The 23,792-nt window shown below is 39.3% G+C and overlaps 3 protein-coding genes and 1 long non-coding RNA gene across 8 annotated transcripts; 3 read left to right on the top strand and 1 right to left on the bottom strand.

Annotated features, from left to right (window-relative positions):
• Nucleotides 1-2: 2 nt before the first annotated feature.
• Nucleotides 3-604, bottom strand: LOC105263395 (uncharacterized). Its single transcript, XR_891895.1, has 2 exons — nt 477-604; nt 3-365 (listed from the first exon to the last, which is right to left on the bottom strand). It is a non-coding gene; the product is annotated as an uncharacterized lncRNA (long non-coding RNA).
• Nucleotides 605-1,504: 900 nt separating this feature from the next.
• On the top strand, nt 1,505-8,333 carry LOC105263396 (calcium-dependent protein kinase 2). The gene is made up of 6 exons (XM_011299589.1): nt 1,505-1,804; nt 2,504-2,591; nt 4,681-5,026; nt 5,442-5,641; nt 5,880-6,032; nt 6,613-8,333. Exons 1-6 carry the CDS (start codon nt 1,771-1,773, stop codon nt 8,090-8,092), a joined length of 2,301 nt encoding a protein of 766 aa, XP_011297891.1. The 5' UTR covers nt 1,505-1,770; the 3' UTR covers nt 8,093-8,333.
• A 447-nt stretch (nt 8,334-8,780) lies between these two features.
• LOC105263397 (U11/U12 small nuclear ribonucleoprotein 35 kDa protein) lies at nt 8,781-9,709 on the top strand. Its single transcript, XM_011299590.1, has 3 exons — nt 8,781-8,993; nt 9,315-9,533; nt 9,618-9,709. The coding sequence occupies exons 1-3, from the start codon at nt 8,991-8,993 to the stop codon at nt 9,636-9,638; spliced, it is 243 nt and encodes an 80-aa protein (XP_011297892.1). The 5' UTR covers nt 8,781-8,990; the 3' UTR covers nt 9,639-9,709.
• A 230-nt stretch (nt 9,710-9,939) lies between these two features.
• On the top strand, nt 9,940-20,793 carry TpnT (Troponin T, skeletal muscle). 5 transcript variants are annotated; one of them, XM_011299593.1, is made up of 11 exons: nt 9,940-10,003; nt 13,249-13,295; nt 17,256-17,283; nt 17,371-17,572; nt 17,837-17,976; nt 18,050-18,268; nt 18,353-18,445; nt 18,755-18,835; nt 19,517-19,595; nt 20,156-20,337; nt 20,422-20,793. In XM_011299593.1, exons 2-11 carry the CDS (start codon nt 13,270-13,272, stop codon nt 20,476-20,478), a joined length of 1,107 nt encoding a protein of 368 aa, XP_011297895.1. In that variant the 5' UTR covers nt 9,940-10,003; nt 13,249-13,269; the 3' UTR covers nt 20,479-20,793. The 5 variants fall into 5 exon arrangements, with proteins under 5 accessions (XP_011297895.1, XP_011297894.1, XP_011297893.1 ...); XM_011299592.1 differs by lacking the exons at nt 9,940-10,003; nt 19,517-19,595 and adding exons at nt 12,052-12,274; nt 19,021-19,099; XM_011299591.1 differs by lacking the exon at nt 9,940-10,003 and adding an exon at nt 12,053-12,274.
• Nucleotides 20,794-23,792: the final 2,999 nt, after the last annotated feature.

Below are 23,792 nucleotides of genomic sequence, written 5' to 3'. Positions count from 1 at the left end.
AAACCCATCGAAGGTGTCCATTTATTGAAACTCCTCCTGGTCAACTACATACAACAACATTATAACAAATTAATATTTATTAATATTATAAGCAGAAAGTGAGATCGCATCACTGGAATATTGTGGAATTATTTCACGTTTTTAACGAAGTCCTCGAATATCTAGAAAACAGAAATTCACAAAATGATTAGATTCTTTGAATACATATGCCAAATACCAACAGAATGATGACAGTCAGGACGAGTCGATCGTCCCTGATTATGAGTCCCATAATGAGTCCCATGATGAGTCCCATACATGATTTATCTCCCGTTTGGTGTTGCGAGGTTCTTGACAGTTGTTACAAGCAAAACCTTCTCATCCATCTAAAAAATTTTCAGTGTTATCAGGAGCCAGTTAACCTCATCCGTTCATTCTTCATTTTCTTCGGTATAGGTCAGCTGATTTTATGAATTATTGCAACTTTTTTTACTCACGTGGGTGGTATCCATTTTGACGTGATTGCGAATAATTTTTCATGGAATTATCCAGTGATCTTGTGAAAGTTGTTTAATTTTTTTCTGTTGATTATCCGAGTAGGTTAAAAAACGTAAACACTGGTGAATCAACAATTCCGGAATTTTTCGTGTAGAGGCATGCGCAAAGAGAAGCGCGCCACTTTTAAAACGTCGAAATTCCAACACGAAAATATTGGATTCGAAAAATTATGCAAATAATAACGATAATTATAAATATCGTTATTTTTTTAGGTGAGAATCATCACGTTTTCCCTATTCTATTTATTCGGATAAATAGAACAATTGATAACCAAATAATGACACTTGTAAATGAGTTTTTTTTATATTCAAGCATTCCACCTATAATGGTTGAATTTTCCAGGAATATCTCTGAAAAAAAGAGATAGTGCAATTTCACCCCCGATTTTGGGTACTTCTTGCAAGGGATTCTAAAAACATGATTTGTTTATAATGATTTCACCCCTCGGAGGCCGATCCTATTTCTCGCTCGGTATTCGATATTCTACCCGATTTACTCACTCGAAAAGCAATTCCCCAAAAAATAAAATTTCCAGATTCCATAGATCCGATCTTGAATCTAGGAAGCTCTCCCTAAAATAAATAAAGTTCTCCCTCCCATCAAGAATTTTTTTCTCTCTGTGTAGTGTATCCCATACACATTCGATTTCAAGACAGTGGAAAATGTAGAATATTAATAGTGTTTTTATGTACCCGTAAAAAGCGTGTAGGTGTTGATTATTTTTCTGTTTTCCGGGTGTTTAACGATCGTTTTGATAATTCACCCCCATCCCTCCACCGGCGATCGGTATCTTCCACTGGACCATGGTCTTCTAGAGTAAGCATGTTGGAGGGAACACAAGATACTGATATTTCACGGGGATAATGAATGCGTCGTGGTGAGATATATTCATGAGGCATATAAACCTGGTATGGATACCACGTGACTACCACCAGAATCTGCGGCGTCCGCTCGGAAAATCTAAATTCGTCCGAGCCGAGAGGAAGAAGAAACTTGCCCGAGCTGGGACCCCCTCGAAACTCGTACACGATAGTCAATAATCGCTCCTAGCCAGCAACACCTCGAGGCATATCCCATCAAATCAGTTTCATTGATGACAAACCAGATCCTCAATCATTCTCACATGGACCGATCATTCAGATTGCAACTCGACTAGTCATCGGGGATTGTTAACATTTTTTTTCTGTTTCAACAAATTTTGAGGACTTCCGGCCACCCGGAAGAGAATTCAAAATGATTCGGGTCGACGAGTCTGATCCAGTTGGTGGTAAGATTTTTTTAGATTTCGACGTTACATTCCTCGAGCTACAGGAATTATTTTCTAATTCCGTTCTACTGTGCTTTTGGATTAACCAATTCACATTCTTGTCGTTTCTATGTGAAAATACTGGATAATAGATTGATACGGGGGAAAATCATTGGAGGGCTCAGGAAAAAATAATTTATTTTAGAACTCTCGATTGTAATTCCATTTTTGTTTATAGAAAATTAGGGGGCTTTGAGAGTCAAGTGGAAACTCCATCGAGGGCAGACACAGATCCCTTGAGTCAAATGAAAAAACTATTTAGGGGAAAACTTAATTAGAATCAAGAATTATTAGAATTGAGGGATTTTTTTCAGTGAAAGCATTAACGATCTGGCAGTTTGACGTTAATTAAAAGAATCTGAAACATCTGTGAGATCAATCAGAATTAATTCAATTAATTCTCTAGGTAATTCTACTGACAATTATTTTCTGTATGCCTCAAAATTTTTACATCATTTGTAGAAAATTTTGAAGAAAATGAAGAAAATCAAACAAGTCAGTGAAATTCGATAAAAAATATTCCACTAGGAATTTTTATCAAAAAGTCATTTTTGTTATCATTCCTGTTTTTTCATTTTTTTTTTGCGGATATTAAACATCGAATAGAAAATTTGTCAATGGTTTCAGCGGAATTTTTTTATATATTTAATTGATTTCCAGAAATTGAGCCACCATTTCCATATCGAGATGTAGCAGTACGTCGTGTTGATTTCAAGGAACATTACGACCTCCAAACAGAACTTGGTCGGTGAGTGGAGATGAAAAATTAAATGTAAATTAAAGAACAGCTCGTATATCTCATTCTTCACCTAAAAGTTTGTCGTCAGCCCGTTTATTTAATTTTAAATTTCGTCCTTCGGCGTTCCGTCAAAACGGTGCGCATCAGAACCCGTCAATTTTCCTCCTCGAGTCAAGGACGTCAGGGCGTTAGTCGATTAATTATAATCAGCGTACTATGCACCGAATTGTATTTGGCACAGCAATAATCAGCCTTCTAGATCACTCCGGCAATTAATCCATCTTCACACTCATTAGCTTCCTCGCACCAATGAAAACCCCTCAATTGATTCAATCGAAAGGAATTCCCTCGATTCCACCGAGGACAAGACAAGTTTCAATGAAAATCCAGATAAGTTCCAATTCATTACGCAAGTCACTGAATCTCAGAAATTAATGTACTCAGATGAAGACACGAACAAGCAAAACTCATAAAAATAATTTAACACTCAATAAAACGAGAAATGATGCAGATGACTTGGGATCCTCCGAAGAATAAACAGAGTCATTGAGAAATAGGGAAAATATCCCGACATTTTCATTATATCTATATATTGACAGCCGTACTGTTGTGCCATCTCAAGCGCTCCCACGAAAATCTGCATTTGACAAATAAAATTTAATTGACACATGAAAAAAAGGAGAAGAAACAGATATTAAAGTCGACGAGCTTAAATCTTCTATAGTCCTGAGAATATTAAAAAATCATTGCGCCATAGAGAAGTAATAATAAAACAATCACAGGAATATAATAATAATTTCAAATAATTTTTTTCCTGTGCAGACAAAAATTTGTGGCGAACAGATAATTTTTTAAATTAACAAGACAATTTTCCGGTGTCAGCAAAATTTAATTTGTTAAACGTAGATGTTTTTATCACTACATGTCGAATGAACCTATCAATTGAAAAAAATTCGATAGCCACTAAATAACCGAAAGTCGTTAAAATTCACGGAGACCTACGAGTACGATGTCGGGACTTCCGCAGTGATTCACTGCCAATGTTTTCCGTGTCCTCGACTGAGTAATGAGTGAAAACTGGCACATCCCCTTGGTTGAAAAAAATATGCAGAATGTTGGAAAAATGATGAAATTATTGGCACAACCCTCGACACCACATGGGAATATCGCGATATCCTGACAGATGTCCCGAAACGGCGCACAAGAAAATATCTGCGAATAGGTGTGATGCAATTTGCATTGATAAAGAGTCGGAATGCAAAACACCGCGTGGTCTCAAACAATTTTTATATTCCCCACTCCATCCTCGTTGAACATGTTGAAAACAAAAGGAGTGAGATGGAGGTGGTGGGCGTATGTGTTTGAGTAATCAAGGTCTCTTTCTATAAATAATGCGTGTACAACGTGTCGTAGAATGACGACGGGTCTGCATGCCGATTGAATTCCATTCCCTGATCCCGGACTCATCCCAAGTCACATTCATACGATTTGTCGGTTAAATGTATTGGTCAGAGTGTTCAAACATCCTGGCTTTGATTTCTGCACTTGACACCACGAGGTTCAAGATGAAACTGCCAGGGAGATGGGGCAAAATGATTTTTTGGCGTTGATATTCAACATCACCTCTCAAGTGGTTGGAGGTGCATTTGATTTTCTGCACATTCCTTTTATCTCTTGGCACGAATAGCAGGGATTTTTCAACCCCCTCACTCTTCCGGGCGGATACGTTGAAATATCTTCCAATGTAACATGAGAAATTCCGACGGAATTGAAATTTATTTCGCTATTTCGCGTCTGTTTGTTTATTCAGTCGGAAATCGCCGGAGACAATGAATTTATATCATCAATTTTTCATACTCTTGCACAAATTCAGCGGTTTTCGGATTAAACATTGAGGGGATAATACTTTCTAGGTCAATCAATCGGCGACGATATCAATTATTCCCAAACTCAATTGTCCACTTAAAATATTAAAAAGGATTTTAAAAAACCGTCCGGTAATTTACGAATGCTGTATTAAAAAATGTCGTGAGGATTTTTTTTTGTAGATTGTGATGAATATGTAGTGTCTAGTCTGTACACTTAAATTTCTATTCAGAGGAAAATTCGGAACGGTGTACCAGTGCAAAGAGAAGGAGAGTGGACTGAGATTGGCAGCGAAAATCGTCAACACGACGAAGAAAGAGGATCGGAGAGATGTCGAGAGGGAAGTGGAGATAATGAGAAGACTTCAGCACCCTCGGCTAATTCAATTATACGATGCTATTGATAATGAGAAGAAATTTTACGTTGTCCTGGAGTTGATTGAGGGTGGGGAGTTGTTCGAGCGCGTCATCGACGACGACTTCTACCTGACAGAGCGGAGTTGTGCGGTCTTCATGAGACAGATCTGCGAGGGAATCGAATTCGTACATGCCCAGAATGTTCTCCACTTAGACATGAAGGTGGGGTTCATTTGTGCTTTATTTAATTAACGCAATTATCATCAAACCTCCGAGAATATATTTCAAAAATGGAAATGGTCCCAGGGGTCATACCTATGATTTTTTTATACAGGAAAATGACTTTTCCAAAATCCTATTTTTTCCTTCGCCCAATTATTGACTTCAATTATATTGGTCTCGTAAATTATAATAAACCCCCCCCCCAGGCCTTGAAAATCCAGGAATAAAAAAAAATGAATCGGTCATATTTTATTTATGATAATTTAGGAGAAAATGAGAGTCTTTACGCGTGTAGCTAGAACGATGCCAAAAAATTTGACTTGGTTTAAAAAAAAGATGGATAAATGGAGCCGAACTAATACACTTTAAAATTAGGCAATCCTGATGGTTCTAAGTATTGGCTCTTATTTTGCAGCCGGAGAACATTTTGTGCTTGACGAAAGAGGGTAACAGAATAAAAATCATCGACTTTGGGCTCGCCAGGGAGTATGATCCCAAGAAGAAGCTCCAGGTGCTGTTTGGTACACCGGAATTTGTCTCGCCGGAGGTCGTGAATTTCGATGAAATTGGATATGGAACAGACATGTGGAGCATCGGAGTCATCTGCTATGTTCTGTAATGATTTATTGATGCCAAATTCTCTAGCTACAAATTCATGGATATTTATCTGTCAGCTGCTACAATTATAAAAACTAATAAAACCAAATTTATGAATTAAAGCCTCGAAACTTCTATAGAAACGTAGAATTCCACCATAAATTCAATGAATTTTTTTTTCTTTGAAATTGCAGCAGAAATGGATAAATATCTAAAAAAAAAATTTTACTAGCTCATGAGCCTCTGAATGTTTCAGTCTCTCAGGGCTTTCTCCATTCATGGGTGACACCGATGTCGAGACGATGGCGAACGTAACAATCGCGAAATACGATTTCGATCACGAGGCCTTCGCCGACATCTCGGAAGACGCCAAAGACTTCATCAGACGTCTCCTCATAAAGGACAAAGAGTGAGAATCTTTATTTCGCAAACTGCTTTCTCATGGCTAAATTTGTGATTAACATTCTTAGACTTGTCTGACACAGTCGAAAGTAGCTAGTGGTCCCAAAGTGTCTTTCGTGGCTCTGTAAAGATCCCCTCATCACTACTCCTCTAATCCACGATAAAAAATCCCCCTAAACCCCAAAAACCCTCCCCTAGTCCCCCAATAGTCATCTCAGCCATAACTGCCAGTAAAAATTTAAAATCCCCGCAGACTGAATTTTCACCCGAAAAAAAAAAACGACCTCATCAACGTGATTTATCAAACTAATAAACCATCACAGTGACACAGATCTCTTGTCTCGTCGATTTTCTATTCTGTCAATCTTCAATTTCATTAAACGAAAAATCAAACCGCCGATGAACAGCACCGTAGAATCAACCGTAAGGACTGCCCAAGCATGAACAAAAAACAAAAACCAAATCGAAACCAATTCTTTGATGGAACGGAGAAAATATCAAGAGCACGAAAGACCAATCAAAATAAAAATCCACCTCCAAACCATATCCCAAAGCCTAAAATCCAAAACCCCTGACAATGTTTCCAGAAAGCGAGCCACAGCGGCTCAATGCCAGAGACACCGTTGGATAACAAACCCGGGATCATCGGTTATCAAGAGGTACGAGCCACCGAAGGAAATTCAACCGGAAGTAGAATTGGAAATTGATGGTAAATCCAAAGAGACGGAGGTCAAGAAAAAGAAAAAGAAGAAGAAGAAGCCGGAGGAGAAGAAGGGGAAGAAGGAGAAGCCAGGAGATAAATCACCGGAGAAAACCGAAAAATCAGTAGACAAATTCATAGAAAAATCAATAGAAAATTCAATAGAAAATTCAATAGAAAAATCAATAGAAAAATCAACAGAAAAGTTAATGGAAAAACCAACGGAGAAAACACCCCCATCCTTGGACGTGACGAAGGACAACCTGAGACAGTTTGTGGAGCGCTGGAGAGAGCATCCGAACAGTCCATACATGCTGGAGGACACCCTGGAGTCTGTATCATCAATCCACAGAGCGGAATCTACGTCCCTCGGTGGGCAGAGTCCCTCACCCCCTCAGAGCATCTGCAGCAGTTCCTCAGAGGTGTCAGACACCCCTCGAACCACTGCCCAACTGAATATTCCATCCCTCGGTTTCGAAAGACGCGCATCGGAGGGAAATTCCAAGGCGTCCAACGCCCGCGATCCAGCTGGCCAAATTGTCCTCGCCGAGGAGATAATAAAACTATCCGAACACCTGCGTTCAATCGCGGCATCATCATCCAGTCAGAGGGATGAGGAAGTTAAAACGCGGTTAGTTGGTGATAAAATAAGGCGAGTGCCATCCCTGAAGATGGAAACGGTTGCGGAGAGAACGTCGAGCTTCCGAGAAAAAAAAATGAGGGAAAGCAGCGTTGATGGGCGCATCGATTCTAGAGTACAGGGTAGAGATAGAAATAGTGAAGTTAATGAGATTTCTGAGAAACTGTCGACGATAAAGCGCCAGAGAAAATTGAATGGCACGACTTTTAATGGTAATAGGCAGTACCAGAGGCAGGAGAACAATTCAGGGACGTTCACCCTGAAGCGATCATCTTCGAGGCTGAATGAGGCGTTCATCAGTGGGGATAGCATCAAGAATGAGGAGGAGAGCTTGAGTACCAGTTGGAGGGCCAAAATGAGGGATCAATTGTCAGTTTGTCAGGGTAGGGAGGTGGGTAATGGGGATATTGATTTGACACCACCCTGGAGAAAGCCCAGGATCAAAAGAAGATTTGGGGAGACCTGTAGGGATGTCCCGAGGATTTCTAATCTACGCGATCTTCACAAGAGCATTGACTTCGATGAACCCACCAGCACCAAGGATTTACTCCTGCAACTCCTGGGGGAGTGGGAGGAGAGACCTGGAGGCGACAGGGGAAGGAAGAGCATCAGTGTCGATTGGGCTGAGGACTCGGTTGCCAGGAGGTCCATGAATTCTTTGGCTCAGTATTTTCAGTCTGAGCAGAAGAAGTCGGTTAAGACTGCTGTCTCATCTATACAGCGTTGATGGACTTTTTGGAGATTTTCAGGGGAATTCAATCGTTTATTTCTACTTTGGCTCCAGTCGATGGGCCAAGAGATCTGTACTGTGTTGGGGGGTTTGAAGTAGATTAGGCTAAGGATTTCGTTCATTGGAGTTGTCGTTTCAATTCCAGCAAGAGGCCTAGTGCTGGTCAACTCCAGGAGCACCGGTGGCTCGTTGGTGCTCTCGAGAATCCCATCTCCAAGGTCAGACTCAAGAGGTATGTCATCAAGAAACGATGGGTCAAAGCTGTCAACACTATTCTCGCGCTTAATCGGATGGGAGCTCACATCAATGTCGATCTTCTCTAGGAGATCTTTTGTTGGGACATTTTTTTTTCCATCCATTTTTCCAGGTGGAGATTTTTTTTTTCGCTGCTCGGATGGGGGAGTGCTCTTATTGTATTTTTGAGGGTGAATGCGGTGTAAATTTTATAAGGTCGGCTTTTGGTTATTGTATTTTGTGGGAAATTTAATAAAGTGTTTCAACATTTCTATGGTTTCTCCCCATTTTTTTCAATTAATTTACCCTTATAGTGAATAATTGAATTTTTGTCAGGTGTCGCGGATTTTCAGGAATTGAATTAAAAAAAAATTTTTTCAAGTTCGTGGCGCTTGTCTACACTTCTGAATCGGAAATTGCAGCGAATCAATGCAGAGGGCGGTGGCCCAAAGATTGGGTTTTGTTGTGAATGGAGAAAATGTAAACAATCCACACGCTATTATTTTGCTTCAAACAAATCCTAATGATAGAAGTTAAACATTACGAATTGATATAGTAAACGGAATTTCTCGTGATTGTTATTATTGAGATAAGGAAAGCATCATCCAGTGATCGAGAACTCTTTTCACTCTCTTATAACCTCGAAAAAGAACAGCTGAGAATGGTGAGATAAGGAGGAACTGATTTTTAAAGAAATGAGAAAAAATGTTTCTTGATGTCAAAAATAAAAATCATTTGAAAAACCTATTCGATTCATTCTAAGAAATTTATTTCTGACTAAAAAAAAACATGTTTATAATTTCAGTAAAAAAAATCATGATGAAATAATTTTTTTATTGGAAAAGTGTAATTTCTTGATTCGTGAGGAAAATTTTTAGTCTAGATTCTTTTCCAACGTTAAAAGGAGTTTCTTTCGCCAATACCGAGGAATTCTTTATTTCTGTAATGAATTGATTTTTGTTAATAATGTGGAATTCTCTTGAAGGATATTAGTGTCCTGAAGAACTGGAGTGCATATGCGAAGGAATATGACCCCCTGAAAGCTGGTAGCATCGATGGCACTGACACAGTGGCACACGACAGAGCAATTACCAGAGCAATTAACTCTCATTACGAGCCCCCGAAAAGCTTGAAATCTCATCCATCTCGCACATTATTTGTCGCTCGATTGGGACCAAAAATTGATAAACAGGATTTGACAGATGTAAGAAAATTGTAATCAATAGTGAAAATATAAAATATTATAAATATATAAATATAAAATATTTCCCCTAGTATTTTTCAACAGTTGGTGAGGTTAAATCCGTGAAACTAATCGTCGACATAGTAACAGGGGAGTCCCAGGGTTATGGATTCATCGAGATGTCCAGTGAGGAGGAGGCAAGAAGAGCTGTTAGGCGATTAAATGAGGGCAATTTATGTGGGTCCAAGATTTTTGTGGACCACGAGTGTGGGAGAACGATGAAAGGCTGGAAACCGAGGCGATTGGGTAAATTTTTAAAATGCAGTTATTTTTGTATCATCCCAGTTAGTTTTAAAAATAAATAATGGTATTCTCGATCGTCGCGAAGGTGGCGGATTCGGAGGGAAGAAAGAGTCCGGGCAATTGAGATTTGGGGGTAAAGACAGACCCTTCAAACGACCCATCATACCGACCATGAGAAAGTAACGAACGTAAGTCTGTCCAATTAACTCAACGCACAAACTCTGTAATCCATCTCTAAAACAATTAAAAACCATGGAAACAATACTAAAAACTGACCAGAACGATTAATTAAACTATTTCACACAATCAGCTGTCACTTTAATTCATTGACACCAACGATTACACGTTAATGCCCCAGAATGCATTCCTCAATGGCTCGCTAGATCGCCAAACCCCCACACCGTCTCGGATAAATCAGTAGAGAAGGAGTAACCGTAACAAATCGACACCAGTTTTCGCGAAAAATCTCCGAATTCACGAGACATAGCGCAATTTTCCTCAGGACCTCTTTCACAGAATAGACCGATACCTACACAAAAGGCAATATCAAAAATTTCGCTATCTCCCTTAGATTCCGAGAAATTCCCCGAAAATCCGTCACTCAGATCGATTTCCTAGCGGACTTCACACTTGCTTTTTGGAAAATATCTGCGAATGAAAGCCAGATACCGAAATTTTTTGTAGGACCTTTTTTCTCGAGCAGATTAATACCCCGAAAAAATGTCTCGACATGAATTACCCTATTTCCCTTGGATTCCCAGATATCCTTCGATAACCTATCTGTTAGCTAAATGGACTTGTCACCCTTGGCTACTGAAATAATCCCCTTATGAAAATGGAGACATTAATACGAGAGATGCGAGCTGGCCCATTGGCATAGTATCCACACACGAGAGTAACGCAACTCTATATTCTTGCGCACGCTGCTCCCTCCCTCAAAAGCTCAGGGCTCCATATATGGAGCCCACTGGGGTCGAAAGCGTCTCTCACCTCCACCAGCATCTCGTCACTCATCGTCACCTCGCGAGCCCTCAATTTTCATCCTTCATCGATCAATTCCTCCACGATCAGAGGAATATCCGTGGAATCGACTCGAGTAATCAGCTAATGCACTTCACCTCCACTCACGCTAACCTCCAGTATTAATTGTTAATTAATCTGCCAGTGCCATTTACTCAATATCTGATTATTCATGTTAATAAAAATATATCAATATCAATAAAAAACCGCATTAATGATCGATTTATCGGCAAAATTATTGACTTACGAGGGAAATGTTAGACGACTTTTTGGTGTTGATTGAGGTCTGGATGGAAAAAATCTTTGGGTATTTTCTTTGAAAATCAATGTGAAAATCGTATTTAATATCAATCGATATTCATCAGAATTATAATAGGACTCGTCTTACTTTACCACTTTGGTTCTGAAACTTTTGATATATCGCAAAAAATATTTAAAAAATAATGACCGCTCCCCGTTTGGTGGTATTTTAGTGACCGAAATCGTCTCCCATTTCACTGACGAACCCCCAGTTTATAATATCATCGATGTAGTTATTTTATTTCACTCCGAAAAGCTGAGGAACGAGGGGAAATGGTGGGACACGACCGAGATACAGTAGATTCTGAATATTTCGACTTTGCGACCTGGCATGTTTCTATATTTGATGGCGGATGAAATGAGGGGATCATTCTATTATTCTTCTCGGAAATATTCCACGGAGGATCAAGTTAATCCCCCAGGAATTACACGATCGATAACGAGTCTTCAATTATCGAGAATACCGCGAAGAGGTCCAGGAAAAATAGTGATTGCTCCAGGGCACCCCTGGAATTGTTCAGAATAATCGGTTTCACGTCGAGCCATAAAAATGAAATGAAACGCCAGGAGTTCTCCAGGCGATTGGAATAATATTTCAATTGTCCTCCAATGGTTCGTGTGGTAATTCACATTGAGAGGGGGAAGTCCGGAGGACATGGGCGTTTTCAGCGCTTTTTTTTCTTTCCTCTTCATCCTCACCCGCCCAGAAATAGTAAACCATGGTTTTGTACATGAGAGAGACTCGATGAAAATCGTTGATGACGATGAAGACGGAGTTTCAGTTGGTGAGACTGGGTTGTGGGGGATTTTTATTATTAGAATCCACGAAGAAGGCGTGGAGGAAGCTGAATGCGAGGTGGAGGGAGATGATCGGGTTTTGAAAGAAACAGAAAATAATGGTAAGAAGAAAGATGGGGAGGGATGTGTGGTGGAAAGGAGAGTTGAAAAAATAAGGAGCGAGAGGATTGGGCTTTGAGTCTCTGGCCAGGGCGAAGAGGTCGGACTTCAGAGCCGCTGTAACCGTTGCAACCGCCACATTCCACCGGAAAACCCTCTCCCGTGAGTGTGCGGATTATCGTAACAAGAGGAATCTCCCCGAAGAATCGAGGGATTTTAGTTTTTTTTCTCACCCCCCGAGTGTAAGTTTATTTCGATAAAAAAAAAAATCATCAGGATATTTTATAATTATTGGGGACTGATTCGTTTATCACGAGATGATTTGTCGTGAGTGATTGGGCCTCTTCGATAATCTTGTGAGACACGTGATGAGTCCAATTGAAAATTCAACGTCTGAATTTTCACTTTGAGTGGAAAATATCAGTGTGAGATGTGCTTTCTGATTAATTGATGTGCACCGGCATTCTCAGACAATTGTGTGATACTAATTATTCATCGTTCCATTCGAATTAACTCGTTCTGGTATTCATCATTGAATTAACAGTAATCACGAGAGCAAAGTCCCGACGTTGAGCTTCAATTTGAATTTACGTTTGACCCAAAAACTTGAAGGGGGCCGGTCATCAGCTAGTCATACGATCTGAATAACTGAAAACCTCCTGAGGCAAACTCCAGGGGCTTTACTACTAAGTACACATCGATCTGGATTATTGTAGATTTTCAATTAACATCGGGGATGCATTATTGATGGTAATTCCAGGGATATAAACCCATCGAAATCGGCCTATCCCCATTTAGCAGTCGGGAATTTCGTGAAATCCGGGAAACTCAGGAGATCGTCCACGGGGAGAACAAGAGGATCCGGTTCGACTCCTTTTTGGTCTAAGTGTTTCATTTATTTATTCGTAGATGTGGGATTTAGTTGACTGGTACCGATTTTTTAAAAGAGAATGAGCGCCGGGACGCGCGCAACATCTAAAATTAGGATTGGTACCCGAGTTTAATGTTTTAGGAAGGGGTCAGGCTCTCCTTATAGAGCTTGAGGCCGTGTTCACTTATCGAGTCTGGCCTAGGCTCAGCAAATCACTCGCTCGACGGATCGAATTACTCCCCAGAGTTTTCATCTCGCGTTTATGACGGCAATTAAATCATCCTGGCTCTCTTTCACTCATGAAATAATCCTTCTATAAAAAATCCTGTTTTTTTTATATTTCAGAATCCATAACCACCCCCCAACATGTCTGACGACGAGGAGCAATACTCGTGAGTATATATTATGCGTTCAACGGAGGATCTTTTTGGAATTAATAGGAAAAATCGAGCCCGCCCAGTTTCGAATTATCGAAAGAATTTTATAATATTTCCATTCTCGATGGAAAATTTGAAGATCAGTTCTCTGTTGCATGGCAATTATCGTTATGATATTGTATGGACATCCAGAACAACTACTTGTTCCCCTCTGTCAATTAATATTAATTTTTGTCTCTGGAAAAAATCCCCTCGTTTTTTGTCAATCGTCACTCAAATGAGGAAATTTTTTTTCCACCGAAATAAAATTCATTTGCCACAAGAATCAAGTGCACAATTATCCCCCGGTGTATTACAGATTTTTTAAATCAAATATATCACGATAGCCTCTAATTAATTAATTCCGTCTACAATCATTTGATAAAATAAATTCCCTCAGTACAAAATGACTGTTCCCCAGTAAAATGACATTTTCCACCCTGAATGAACCAATGTAACTAACTTCTTGTTTCCCATTTCTTTTTCAATTGCAGCAGCGAAGAGGAGGTCGAGGAAGTGTAAGTGTCAATATATCAGAAACATTACCATGTGGTGATATTAATTTCGTGATATTTTTATTGCAGGAAGTAAGTTTCCAGTCGCCTTGAAAGGTTCAGTAATTGAAACCCCCAAATCGCCCCGAATGAAGCCAATTCGAAAATTAAAAGAGATTAGAAAACATAAAGGAAGGGATCAAAGTGTAAAATTAGAAATTTTCGTAACAGAAATGAGGGAGCAAGTTGCAGCACAGGTCAATATTTAGAGTGGAAAAAAAAATAAGATAAATAGCTGAGTGGTGGGTCTCTATAATTAGAATGTTCGCTCGAACTTATTGACAATAGTCATCGTGCGTCAGAAATTTTCAAAAAAGGGCGGCAAGAAATCAGAAATCCATACGAATTGCGTAATCCCAGTGGTAACGTAGCAAACGTGTGGGATTCTTGTTGAGAATTTCCATGCCTAAAATTTGCTCTCTCGTTTTTGTGGTAGAACGATGATGCTCGGGGGCCGGAGCAAATTTATAATTAGAGCGTGTGTTTCCACCACGAAAATAGAGACCGGGGCCGGATGGTGCTGACACAGTCACACAAGTAATGGTATGCAAGTAGTTTTCAAAAGCGCTTTTCGGTTTATTGATATTTTAGGTTTTTATATTTAGATGAAGAACATTGCCCGAGATATTTAATCGATTGGCATTGAAATAGTCGATAAATCGCGATGCAAAGATCAATTGAAAGACTCCGCACGGAGGAAAAGTTTACGAGCAATGGCTCACGTTATCCGGAGCGAAATTATTATTTCGATAATCTCTGTGTAAATTCGAGATGATCTGGCCGACTAAAGAATAATATTTTTTTTTAATTCCGTACATTTTAATGAGATGCTATCCAAGTTCCATCGAAGAGCTAATATTTAGGAATTTTTAATTGGGAATAATACACCGAGTCACAAAATTTATGAAACAGTTACAGATGAAAGGGAGAGACAGGAGTCTTTCACGTTTCGATACTGAATTTTTTGGGGAAACGAATACCAAATTTTTCGAAGAATTTTCATTAGTATGGAAAACGGAAATTTTTCTCCGGTGTGAATTATTGAATTTCATGAGTTTTACTCAATTTTTCGATTAATTCGAGACATCAGCACCATTTCGTCACCGGAAACTCCCACACAGGCCCAAGAATATCAAGAATTTCATTGAAAAATCAACCCACCACCCACCCACCCCCCGATAAGCCAATAACTGACTATGGTATTTTCTCTCTTTCTCTATTTCACCAAAACCAAAAAAAAAAAAAAATCAAACAAAAATAAATAAAAAAAAATCCACCTGCGACCGCCAATCGACGCAATGCGACTTGATTGTTGACAATTAAAGGCAGCCCGAGAAAAAAGTCGAGTAAGTTCCAGTCTGCCTGTCTCTTTGCCTCTGCCTCTATCTGTTAAAATTAATCAATACTCTTTTCTCTGAATTTTCACTCTCATATCTTTCATTTACTCCATTAATTCATTAATTCGGTCAAAGCCTTGTCCGTCCGCGCTTAATCTCTTCTGTTTATGTATCTTTTCCATTTTATTTTGAGCTATCGCTGCTATTGTCGTCCACATAAATAAAAATAGTGATAAACTTGCTGTTGAGTACGATTGTAAAGAATTTATTGTAATAATCGTCGTAGCTAAATATCTGACTCTCTCGCCTATTTATCGTCTCGTTAAATCGTGTTATCTGCTCTATTTTTACCTGTTATTTTCATTAATCCGATTTGTTGAGAGCTGAAAGTACTGCTCGGTTAACAAATAAAACACGCAAACACCGCTTGTACTCGTGTTTTTCATTTTTTTTTTGCGATTTACGTTTAACTGTTGTCAGTTGTTGAATTACGCAGAAATCACTTGTTACTCTTAGAAATCTAAACAGGATCTAATGATTAATTTTGTCAATCAACAATTCATTCATATGAAATTTATCGATCGAATTATTCTTATTCCATTCCCAGGCGAGAGATACCCTCCCTCATCCCCCCATCAACATTTCTCTTCAATTTCACATGAATCCCCATCACCATTTCATCTCGATCCCCTCGAACAAAAAAAAAAGAAGAAATTGTCGCTGTTGTGTCGATGGTAATGCCGCAAATACTTTCACATCCCCAACTATTTCCCCTCACCCTCTCTCGCTCCATGCACACATTAAACACAAACAAATGTACCACAAGTTGTTCCAACATACAAAACAGTACGCAATACGTCAAAGTATCTCTGAACGATTTTAAAAAATCAAGGCAAATAGTGGAAACAGTTCGTATTAATGAATATTTGCTTTCTCTTTTATAGGGGTAGGGCGTCCCAAAAGTAAGTTGAAAGCTCCGTGTTACCATGAGGTGTATTTAACCGTGAATAATCACAATCCTCACTGTTTACCCCCTCTCAACATAAATGAAAACCCCATAGAGAGGGTCTATTGACATAATCGTTACTCCCCCACTCCCACCCCCTTGTGAACGATAATTTAAAATATTTTTATACCCCCCCTTACCCCAACAGTGACTCACTTATCTGATCTTCAAAGCTTCAAATAATGCAGAATAAATCTTTTTATTTTGTCCGTTTATCATTTCAGTTGTTAATTCAGGAACGAGAGGTAAAGGCTAACAAGTCGATTTTCATAATAAGTTTTCGTGGGATATCTCTGAATCTGAGGGAGATAGTCAAATTTTTATATAAACTTTTTCTGTAGCTTTTATTCTGCTGTGCAAAAAAGGTCCTCGGAAAAATTTCCGCCTTTCCCTTAGGTTCGGAGATATATCGCGAAGACTGAAAAGAGGAACAAGTCAACTTGTTATCATTTATTTTTTCGCTGCACCGAGAAAAAAAAAAGACTTTTGCCAAATGAATTTACTAATTGCAAGGACATCCACCAATCATATTTACTTGTAACCGGTCAATTTATCTGGTAATAGTAATATTGACTCTTAGTGTCCTGAATAATTTTACTCAGTGTATTTTTGCTGGGCGCGTTGAGAAGAATTTATGTGAAAAAAAAAATACGACATAAATCATTAAAAAGTGTCGCAGGACAGAGAGCTAACACTCGTGTCCACTTGGCGTGGTGTTAACAACATTTTCTTTTTGTTTTGCCCAACAACAATTCGCCATTCATAATGAAATGGCTACCGTGGTCCCTCTGCCTTTGTAAATATTCGCTTTATACCCTCATGTCAGACACATCTCTCTCATATCCCTTATTCTGTCTTCCCATAGTAATCTGTCACTCTTGCCTGTGTGAAATTTTAAAGAGCAAATATTTGTAAGTGATATGGAGGCGATAAAGAAATTCATAAGTGTCGCTGGGCAATGGATCGTTTTATGAAATGACGACTAGAGTTCACTCACTAAAATCACCATTTTATTTTCCACGGGGCGGTCACCATCCAGGACGTCCGAGAATCCGGAATTCATGAAGGTATTCATAATAGCTCAGTTAATTAATTATAGAGCTCATTAGAGTTAATGAATTTTGTTGATTAATCTTCAATCTGGAATGTTACAGAGGCAAGAACAGAAGAGAAGCGATCTCGATGAACAGCTCAAAGAATACATCATGGAGTGGCGGCAGCAGAGGGCCAAGGAGGAAGAAGAGCTCAAAGGCCTCAAAGAAAAACAGGCTAAGCGCAAGGTGAGCCGTGCTGAGGAGGAGAAAAAATTGGCCCAGAAGAAGAAGGAGGAGGAGGAGCGTCGTCAGCGTGAGATTGGTGAGAAAACAAATATTTGTTCTTTCAGAGAAAATTCACTGGATTCATGAGATATGTCCACAGTGAAGGCTATGGCAGAGCTTTCAGAACAGTCCGGGAAATGAAAGAGTTTCAAATATTCAAATCTTGAAACTTCGCATTCAAGAATTGATGATTTAAAGAGCAAACGAAAAAAAAAATTAGAAAATGCATGTAAATGCATTGAATTCATAAAAATATTGCAATTATACATCTCCCGATAAATAAATGCGAAAAAAATTGCAGAGGAGAAGAAACAGCGTGATATTGAGGAGAAGAGAAGGCGCCTGGAGGAATCGGAGAAGAAGCGTCAGGCAATGATGCAGGCACTGAAGGACCAGAGTAAGAAGGGCCCTAACTTCACCATCACCAAGAAAGATCTCTCAGTGAGTGACTCAGTTGAAGAACTGTAAATAAAAATCAAAAGCCTATCCAATATCCCGTGATATTTAATTAAAGGGAAGCCTCTCCTCTGCACAAATCGAGCGTAACAAGACGAAAGAGCAACTCGAGGAGGAGAAGAAAATATCCCTGAGCATTCGCATCAAGCCATTGGAAATCGAGGGTCTCGCCATCGAGAGACTCCGCTCAAAGGCAGTGGAGCTCTGGGACGCTATCGTCAAGCTGGAAACCGAGAAGTACGATCTCGAAGAGCGTCAGAAACGTCAGGACTACGACGTGAGTAATCACAGCCACTGAGAGGTGCTTTCAATCTTGTTGACTTATTGATCGATTGAATTTTCATTTATCCGGTTTTTATAGTTGAAAGAATTGAAGGAACGGCAGAAGCAGCAGCTCAGGCACAAGGCCCTGAAGAAGGGTCTCGATCCTGAAGCCCTCACCGGAAAATACCCAGTGAGTTGAATAAAATTTATTCCATTGATACATTCATGATACCGTCAATTTATCCAAAGTCCAATGGGTTTTATGACGACGATGCATTTCATCGGAGATAGGATTAGTATAAATTGACGGTTGAATGAGAACCTTTTATTCAAATTTTTTCCTATTATTTATAAAAAATTGGAGGCAGAAGAAATTGATGCAAGTGACACAAATCACTTGCAATCCCAATACAATTAATTTTGATGGAGCGAAAAATTCGAGAATTCAATTGCGAATTTTCTTATCTCATGTAATTTTCCCGGAAATTTTTAATTCCAGCCTAAGATCCAAGTCGCCTCTAAATACGAGCGTCGTGTAGACACCAGGTCCTATGACGACAAGAAGAAGTTATTCGAGGGTGTAAGTATGGAATCCCAAGACACGAATAGACCCACCATCACGAAATATCCCACAGAAATAATGAACAAGCCACAGAATTATGAATTGACCAATGACAGACAATATCCACCGTTCACAAAAAAAAAAAACTGAAAGAAATGCTAAGCTGAAGAGATTCGATGTAAATAGGATAAATTAAATCGCAGGGTTATGACACGCTTCTAGCTGAACTCCACGAGAAAACTTGGAAACAGAGAACAGAGCAATTCATGAAGCGAACTAAAAGTGAGTCGTCGAGGGCCGAAAAATCGTTCCAGTTCCAGTGTCACAATTTGCTCGTCTCACGCTAAAAAAATGAACTTTGTTCCTTGTGATTTTTTATTATGAGACCAAACATTCGATGGTTTAAAACAATGAGACCACTCAAGTGACCCCATGACGTCTGATAATGATCCCTTGACATTGAAAATGACTTCGATGAGTGTAGAATGTCTCCCACGAGACCCTGAAGATCCTAGCAACTTGACTGACTAGCACTGGCATGTGCCTGACCCCGTAATTTATTTTTTCAATGAAATTAAAACAATTTCCCAAACCCCCCCGAACCCTCTGAGAAGTACCAGGACAGATGTAGCTTGTGGTTGTAATTTGTTGTTGATTTTCTTTTTGTTCCTCGCATGGAAACCTTGTCCTTGATTCCAGGGCCTGACTGACCAACTGAAGGAGACAATGGAGAAGCAGTGGGCCGAACAAAACCAGCAATTTAGCGGTCGCCAGAAGAGTACGTACTCTTCGACAAAAAAAAGAGTCATTTAACATTCCCATCTCGTCTAATTATTGATTCAATTTTTCGTTAATAATCTATGTTAGATTTAATACCTGCATGCTCTAAGAGTTTAATATCTAGTGAAAGTTCTAAGTGATTTTCAAAAGGTGGAATGAAGGGATTAGTCATTCATTTTGGTCAATGATGCCAATATTTTTGTTAATCGCACGCAGAGAAATAATTTTTTTTTATCTGTAGATTGAATTAAATATCGTGAATTATTAATTTCAGCAAAAAATAGTAGAAGAATTTTTTGTAGCTGATGAAGTTTCCGACAAAAAAATTCTTTTCATATTTCATCCTAAAATCAATATTTATCGAGATTAACTGATACTTGTGCAAAATTCAGTTTATCTCGCTTTATTAATTTACCACTGAATTTCTCTTGTTCTTTAAGGGATTAAATTGAATAACGGAAATGGAGATGATAAAGATGTACAAAGTAATGAATTCTGGTCTCTTCAATCCACTTGACAATTAACTTGCCCGAAATTAATATTCATGAAAATTTATAGCGAAGTTGCCCAAGTGGTTCGGCGAGAGGCCAGGAAAGAAGAAGGACGACCCCGAATCACCGGAAGGTGAGGAAGATGTGAAAGCAGCCGCCGATGACGACCTAGAGCCAGCTCTCGAAGAAGAAGAGGAGGAGGCTGAGGAGGAAGAGGAGGAGGAGGAGGAGGAAGAGGAGGAGGAGGAGGTGAGTGCTCTCGTTAGAAATAATATAAAGAGAATTGCAAGATGAAATTTCGTGAAATATATGATGAATTGTCTTCTTCATAAGGAGGAAGAAGAGGAAGAAGAGGAGGAGGAGGAAGAAGAGGAAGAGGAGGAGGAATAATCCAGACCCATTGGAGAAGCAACATTACACCAGAATCATCGCGGATCATTTACCAATCATTAGGCGAACCATTGAGCGTCACGAGATATTTTCTCTGGCTGTTTGCCAACGATGAAAAACCTCAATTATTGACAAAAGTAGAAGTTATTTATTTATTATCATCAGAGCAGATAAACTCGAAAGTACCAACTCATGGATTATCCCTTTGATTAAATCATCTCCCTCTCTGCTAATTATAACTATCTCTTTTACTATAATTATGTTCATAAAACACACTACACATTACACGTTATTAAAATAAAACGATTTATCGTACGTGCTTGGCAGTCAGTGAATTTATTCTCCATCTAAATCAAATGTCACGTCCCGTCCGAAAGTATTTTCACTACAATTGTCGGATTTTTTTGAAATTCAAGTGAGAGGTACCACGGGGCTTTATGATCGTCGATATGAACTCAATTTGATATCCAATCATTCACAGAATGACTCATTCGTATGAAAACATTTGGTGCAAAAACATTGGGAATTCGTGAGGCAATTCTGATGGACTTCTAGTGAACGTATTATTTACTGTCGATCGATTCTATTGGAATATTCAATACAGAATATTTTTCAACCCATCCAGAGAATTTTCCCGTTGAATATTCATTTGGACGTGCCCTCCAAAAAATGAAAAAAATTTTGTTTTCGGGTTGATTGTCGCTAGCATTCCCATTATACTCCGAATGTGAAAATTGATTGCGTCAATTAAACATCGGACGATAATTTCAGTAAATTTGCCGAAATCATAAATTCATCGGCATTCAAGAATTTTTCTGATTTTGGGAGAAAACCTCTGAAGTTTCACCAAAATATTTACAATTAAATTGACCCCCCGGTTTGCGACTCATCAAAAAATTAAAAAAATGAAGGTTCATGGTTCCCTTACCTTCGAAAATGCACCCAAACGCCTTCTTCAACAATGCAGACTGGAATTCACCTCGACTTTGCTGATCCCATAACTGCCAGAGTCACTGAACACTCACAACATCAAAGATTCACTTCACAAAAATTCAGAACCCGAAGAGAAGTAAGAAAATAATAAAATGGAGTTGACGGAGGAGAGCAGGAGGTATCGGTCGGTGTCCAACCCGGTGAATTTAATATTCACCGTAAATAATACATTGGACAAGTGCCTCAAGGGAAAAAGCCTCGAAGGAGGGGGGCAAGCCCCGAAAGAGTTGCGGGATAGACGTAAAAATTGAAGTACTCTTCGACTTCCTCACTCTGTCCTCATTCCCAGTGGCCCCACGAGTCCGTTCTGTCCCCATGCATTAATTTTTCACTGACGATATGATACAGACACACGCGAGAGTCTAAATTTACCCGGAGACGACGCGACTTCTGGCCGAAAATAATACGTTATGAAAATAATAACGAGTAGGGGGGCGCTGCGGGGAGGGGCGGGGCGGAAAGGGATTGGTGAGTGGCTTTTGTTATTCGAAGAAGTCTGTTGTTCCTCGCGTCGTAGTCAACCTGTTGACGATTATCGGCTCAGTGTTTACCAATTCTTGTGTTAATTCACGTGAGTGGTCCCGAGTTCTCCTCGTGCGAAATTCACGTGAGTGCCCCTGAGTTTTCCTCGTGTGAATTTGTGAGATGATTAATGTATCAGTGATTGAAAGTGGAGTGAATTTTTGGCGGTTTTGTTGTCCCTTTTGGGCGGCATTTCGTGAGTGATAAAATGGCGGTAATGGCGGGAGAACAAAGACGCAACGATGAAGTGCCCAGGGCTCCCAGGAGATTGCCAGCCACTTCCCGACTCAAGGACATCACCAGGAAGGGAAGAATGAGGAGCTGACTAGGCAAATTGCCCACCAGGAAAATCACACCCATGAGGTTTGTGGGTTTTTTTTTCACGTTTGCATCTCGCGGATACATTTTATGATCTTTTCATCGGCTTTTGGAATGTGACGAGACTTTGAATGTCCCATGTGGAGGGGTTTTCGTGGAGGATGTGGGTGTCGGTGTGTGCGAGGACGTGGGTGGGGACAGCCGAGCAATTGTCAACGTGACGTACACGTGCTTTGGCTACTCCGGGTTGACGCTTGATTAAGTTTCCACCTTTAATTCACCGTTCAATGTTTCGTTGCTAACTCACGGTTTTTCTTTTTTATTTTTTTCACTTTTTTTTTTTATTCGTGATTTTGTAATTAAGTCTTGGTGAACGTTTCGGAGATTTATCGTGTTTTCAATTCGATTTTCTTGTGGAATTCAATAGAAAATTGAGAAAACTTAGAAATTGTAGAATCCAAAAATCCCCTGAATTTTTCAGGAATGATTAACTCATAATCATAGTAGAAATATATTTGTTAATGTCAGCTGAATTTCTTTTTTTCGCACAAAACTCAAGAGAGTTTCACAGAATCTCAATTTTTATTTGAATATTCATCCCTTAAAGACCGGAAATACCATATACCATATGCATTTTTTCCACTCAAATCGAATTAAAGATCTTGTTCCGGGAAATTAAGTCAAAATATTTTTACTGAGCTCTGGAGAACGTGAGAGGTGAGGGCTACCGAGGATTTATTTAGGGAATATTATTGGAGAATGAAAGAAGTTTTTTTCCATCCTCCTCTGAGATTTAATAGAAAATTCCACTTTTTTTAAGTCTCAGACAAGATATCTCTCCTAATTATATTCAATGCAATGTAAAAAAATATTTCATAAGAAAATTGCACATAGCTATAGCCTCTCATAGACAGTCTCATTGAGCAGTTGATTTCGAACGTTAAAATTGATGAAAAGGCCTTTAATTTGTAGAAAATTTGAGGGAAATTTCTGGACAATTGATAGGAATAACGAATGTCCTCGACTGATTGACAATCTCATTATTGGACTGTGCATTGTTCTCGTTCGATTGACTCCCCGAATCACTGTTTGTCGAGGTCAATTGGTTCGATTGTCATAGTAATTGCCAAATGAATCATTGACGAGCGGTCAAGGACGAGAGAAATGAAGAAATGAATTTGCCGGGATATTAAAAGTTGGAATGTGTGTGACACACACGAATCGTATTCTCTATTTTCTTTCACCGGGTGCATCTAGTTCTAGGGCAGTTGGAATTGAATGGGACAAACAAGCGTCATTCTGACATCGGTATTCCCACTCTCGAGGCCTATTTACCTTTATCCTCATTTCTTTGTTCCATCTGCTGGTTTTATTCTTTTTTCCGTCATACCCATCCCTCATTGTCCATTCTATTCACACGGTCCTCACGATATTTCACGAGTTTTCAACCTTATTTTCATGACAACCCTGCATGTTCACGT

This window comes from Fopius arisanus, unplaced genomic scaffold (genome assembly GCF_000806365.1).
Source record: "Fopius arisanus strain USDA-PBARC FA_bdor unplaced genomic scaffold, ASM80636v1 scaffold00015, whole genome shotgun sequence".
NCBI classification, from domain to species: Eukaryota; Metazoa; Arthropoda; class Insecta; order Hymenoptera; family Braconidae; genus Fopius; species Fopius arisanus.
The sequence above is the reverse complement of the archived record's forward strand: the minus strand, read 5'-3'. Positions and strand labels throughout refer to the sequence as shown.

What these genes read in the sequence shown, in the direction of transcription:
- LOC105263396 (XM_011299589.1), top strand. Translation starts at nt 1,771, where the DNA reads ATGATTCGGGTCGACGAGTCTGATCCAGTTGGTG. An exon ending in CTCCAAACAGAACTTGGTCG is followed by an intron (nt 2,592 to 4,680) that starts GTGAGTGGAGAT and finishes ATTTCTATTCAG; the next exon opens with AGGAAAATTCGGAACGGTGT. An exon ending in TTCTCCACTTAGACATGAAG is followed by an intron (nt 5,027 to 5,441) that starts GTGGGGTTCATT and finishes CTTATTTTGCAG; the next exon opens with CCGGAGAACATTTTGTGCTT.
- LOC105263397 (XM_011299590.1), top strand. An exon ending in ATAAACAGGATTTGACAGAT is followed by an intron (nt 9,534 to 9,617) that starts GTAAGAAAATTG and finishes ATTTTTCAACAG; the next exon opens with TTGGTGAGGTTAAATCCGTG.
- TpnT (XM_011299593.1), top strand. Translation starts at nt 13,270, where the DNA reads ATGTCTGACGACGAGGAGCAATACTC. An exon ending in GCGTCGTCAGCGTGAGATTG is followed by an intron (nt 17,573 to 17,836) that starts GTGAGAAAACAA and finishes AAAAAATTGCAG; the next exon opens with AGGAGAAGAAACAGCGTGAT. An exon ending in AGAAACGTCAGGACTACGAC is followed by an intron (nt 18,269 to 18,352) that starts GTGAGTAATCAC and finishes CGGTTTTTATAG; the next exon opens with TTGAAAGAATTGAAGGAACG.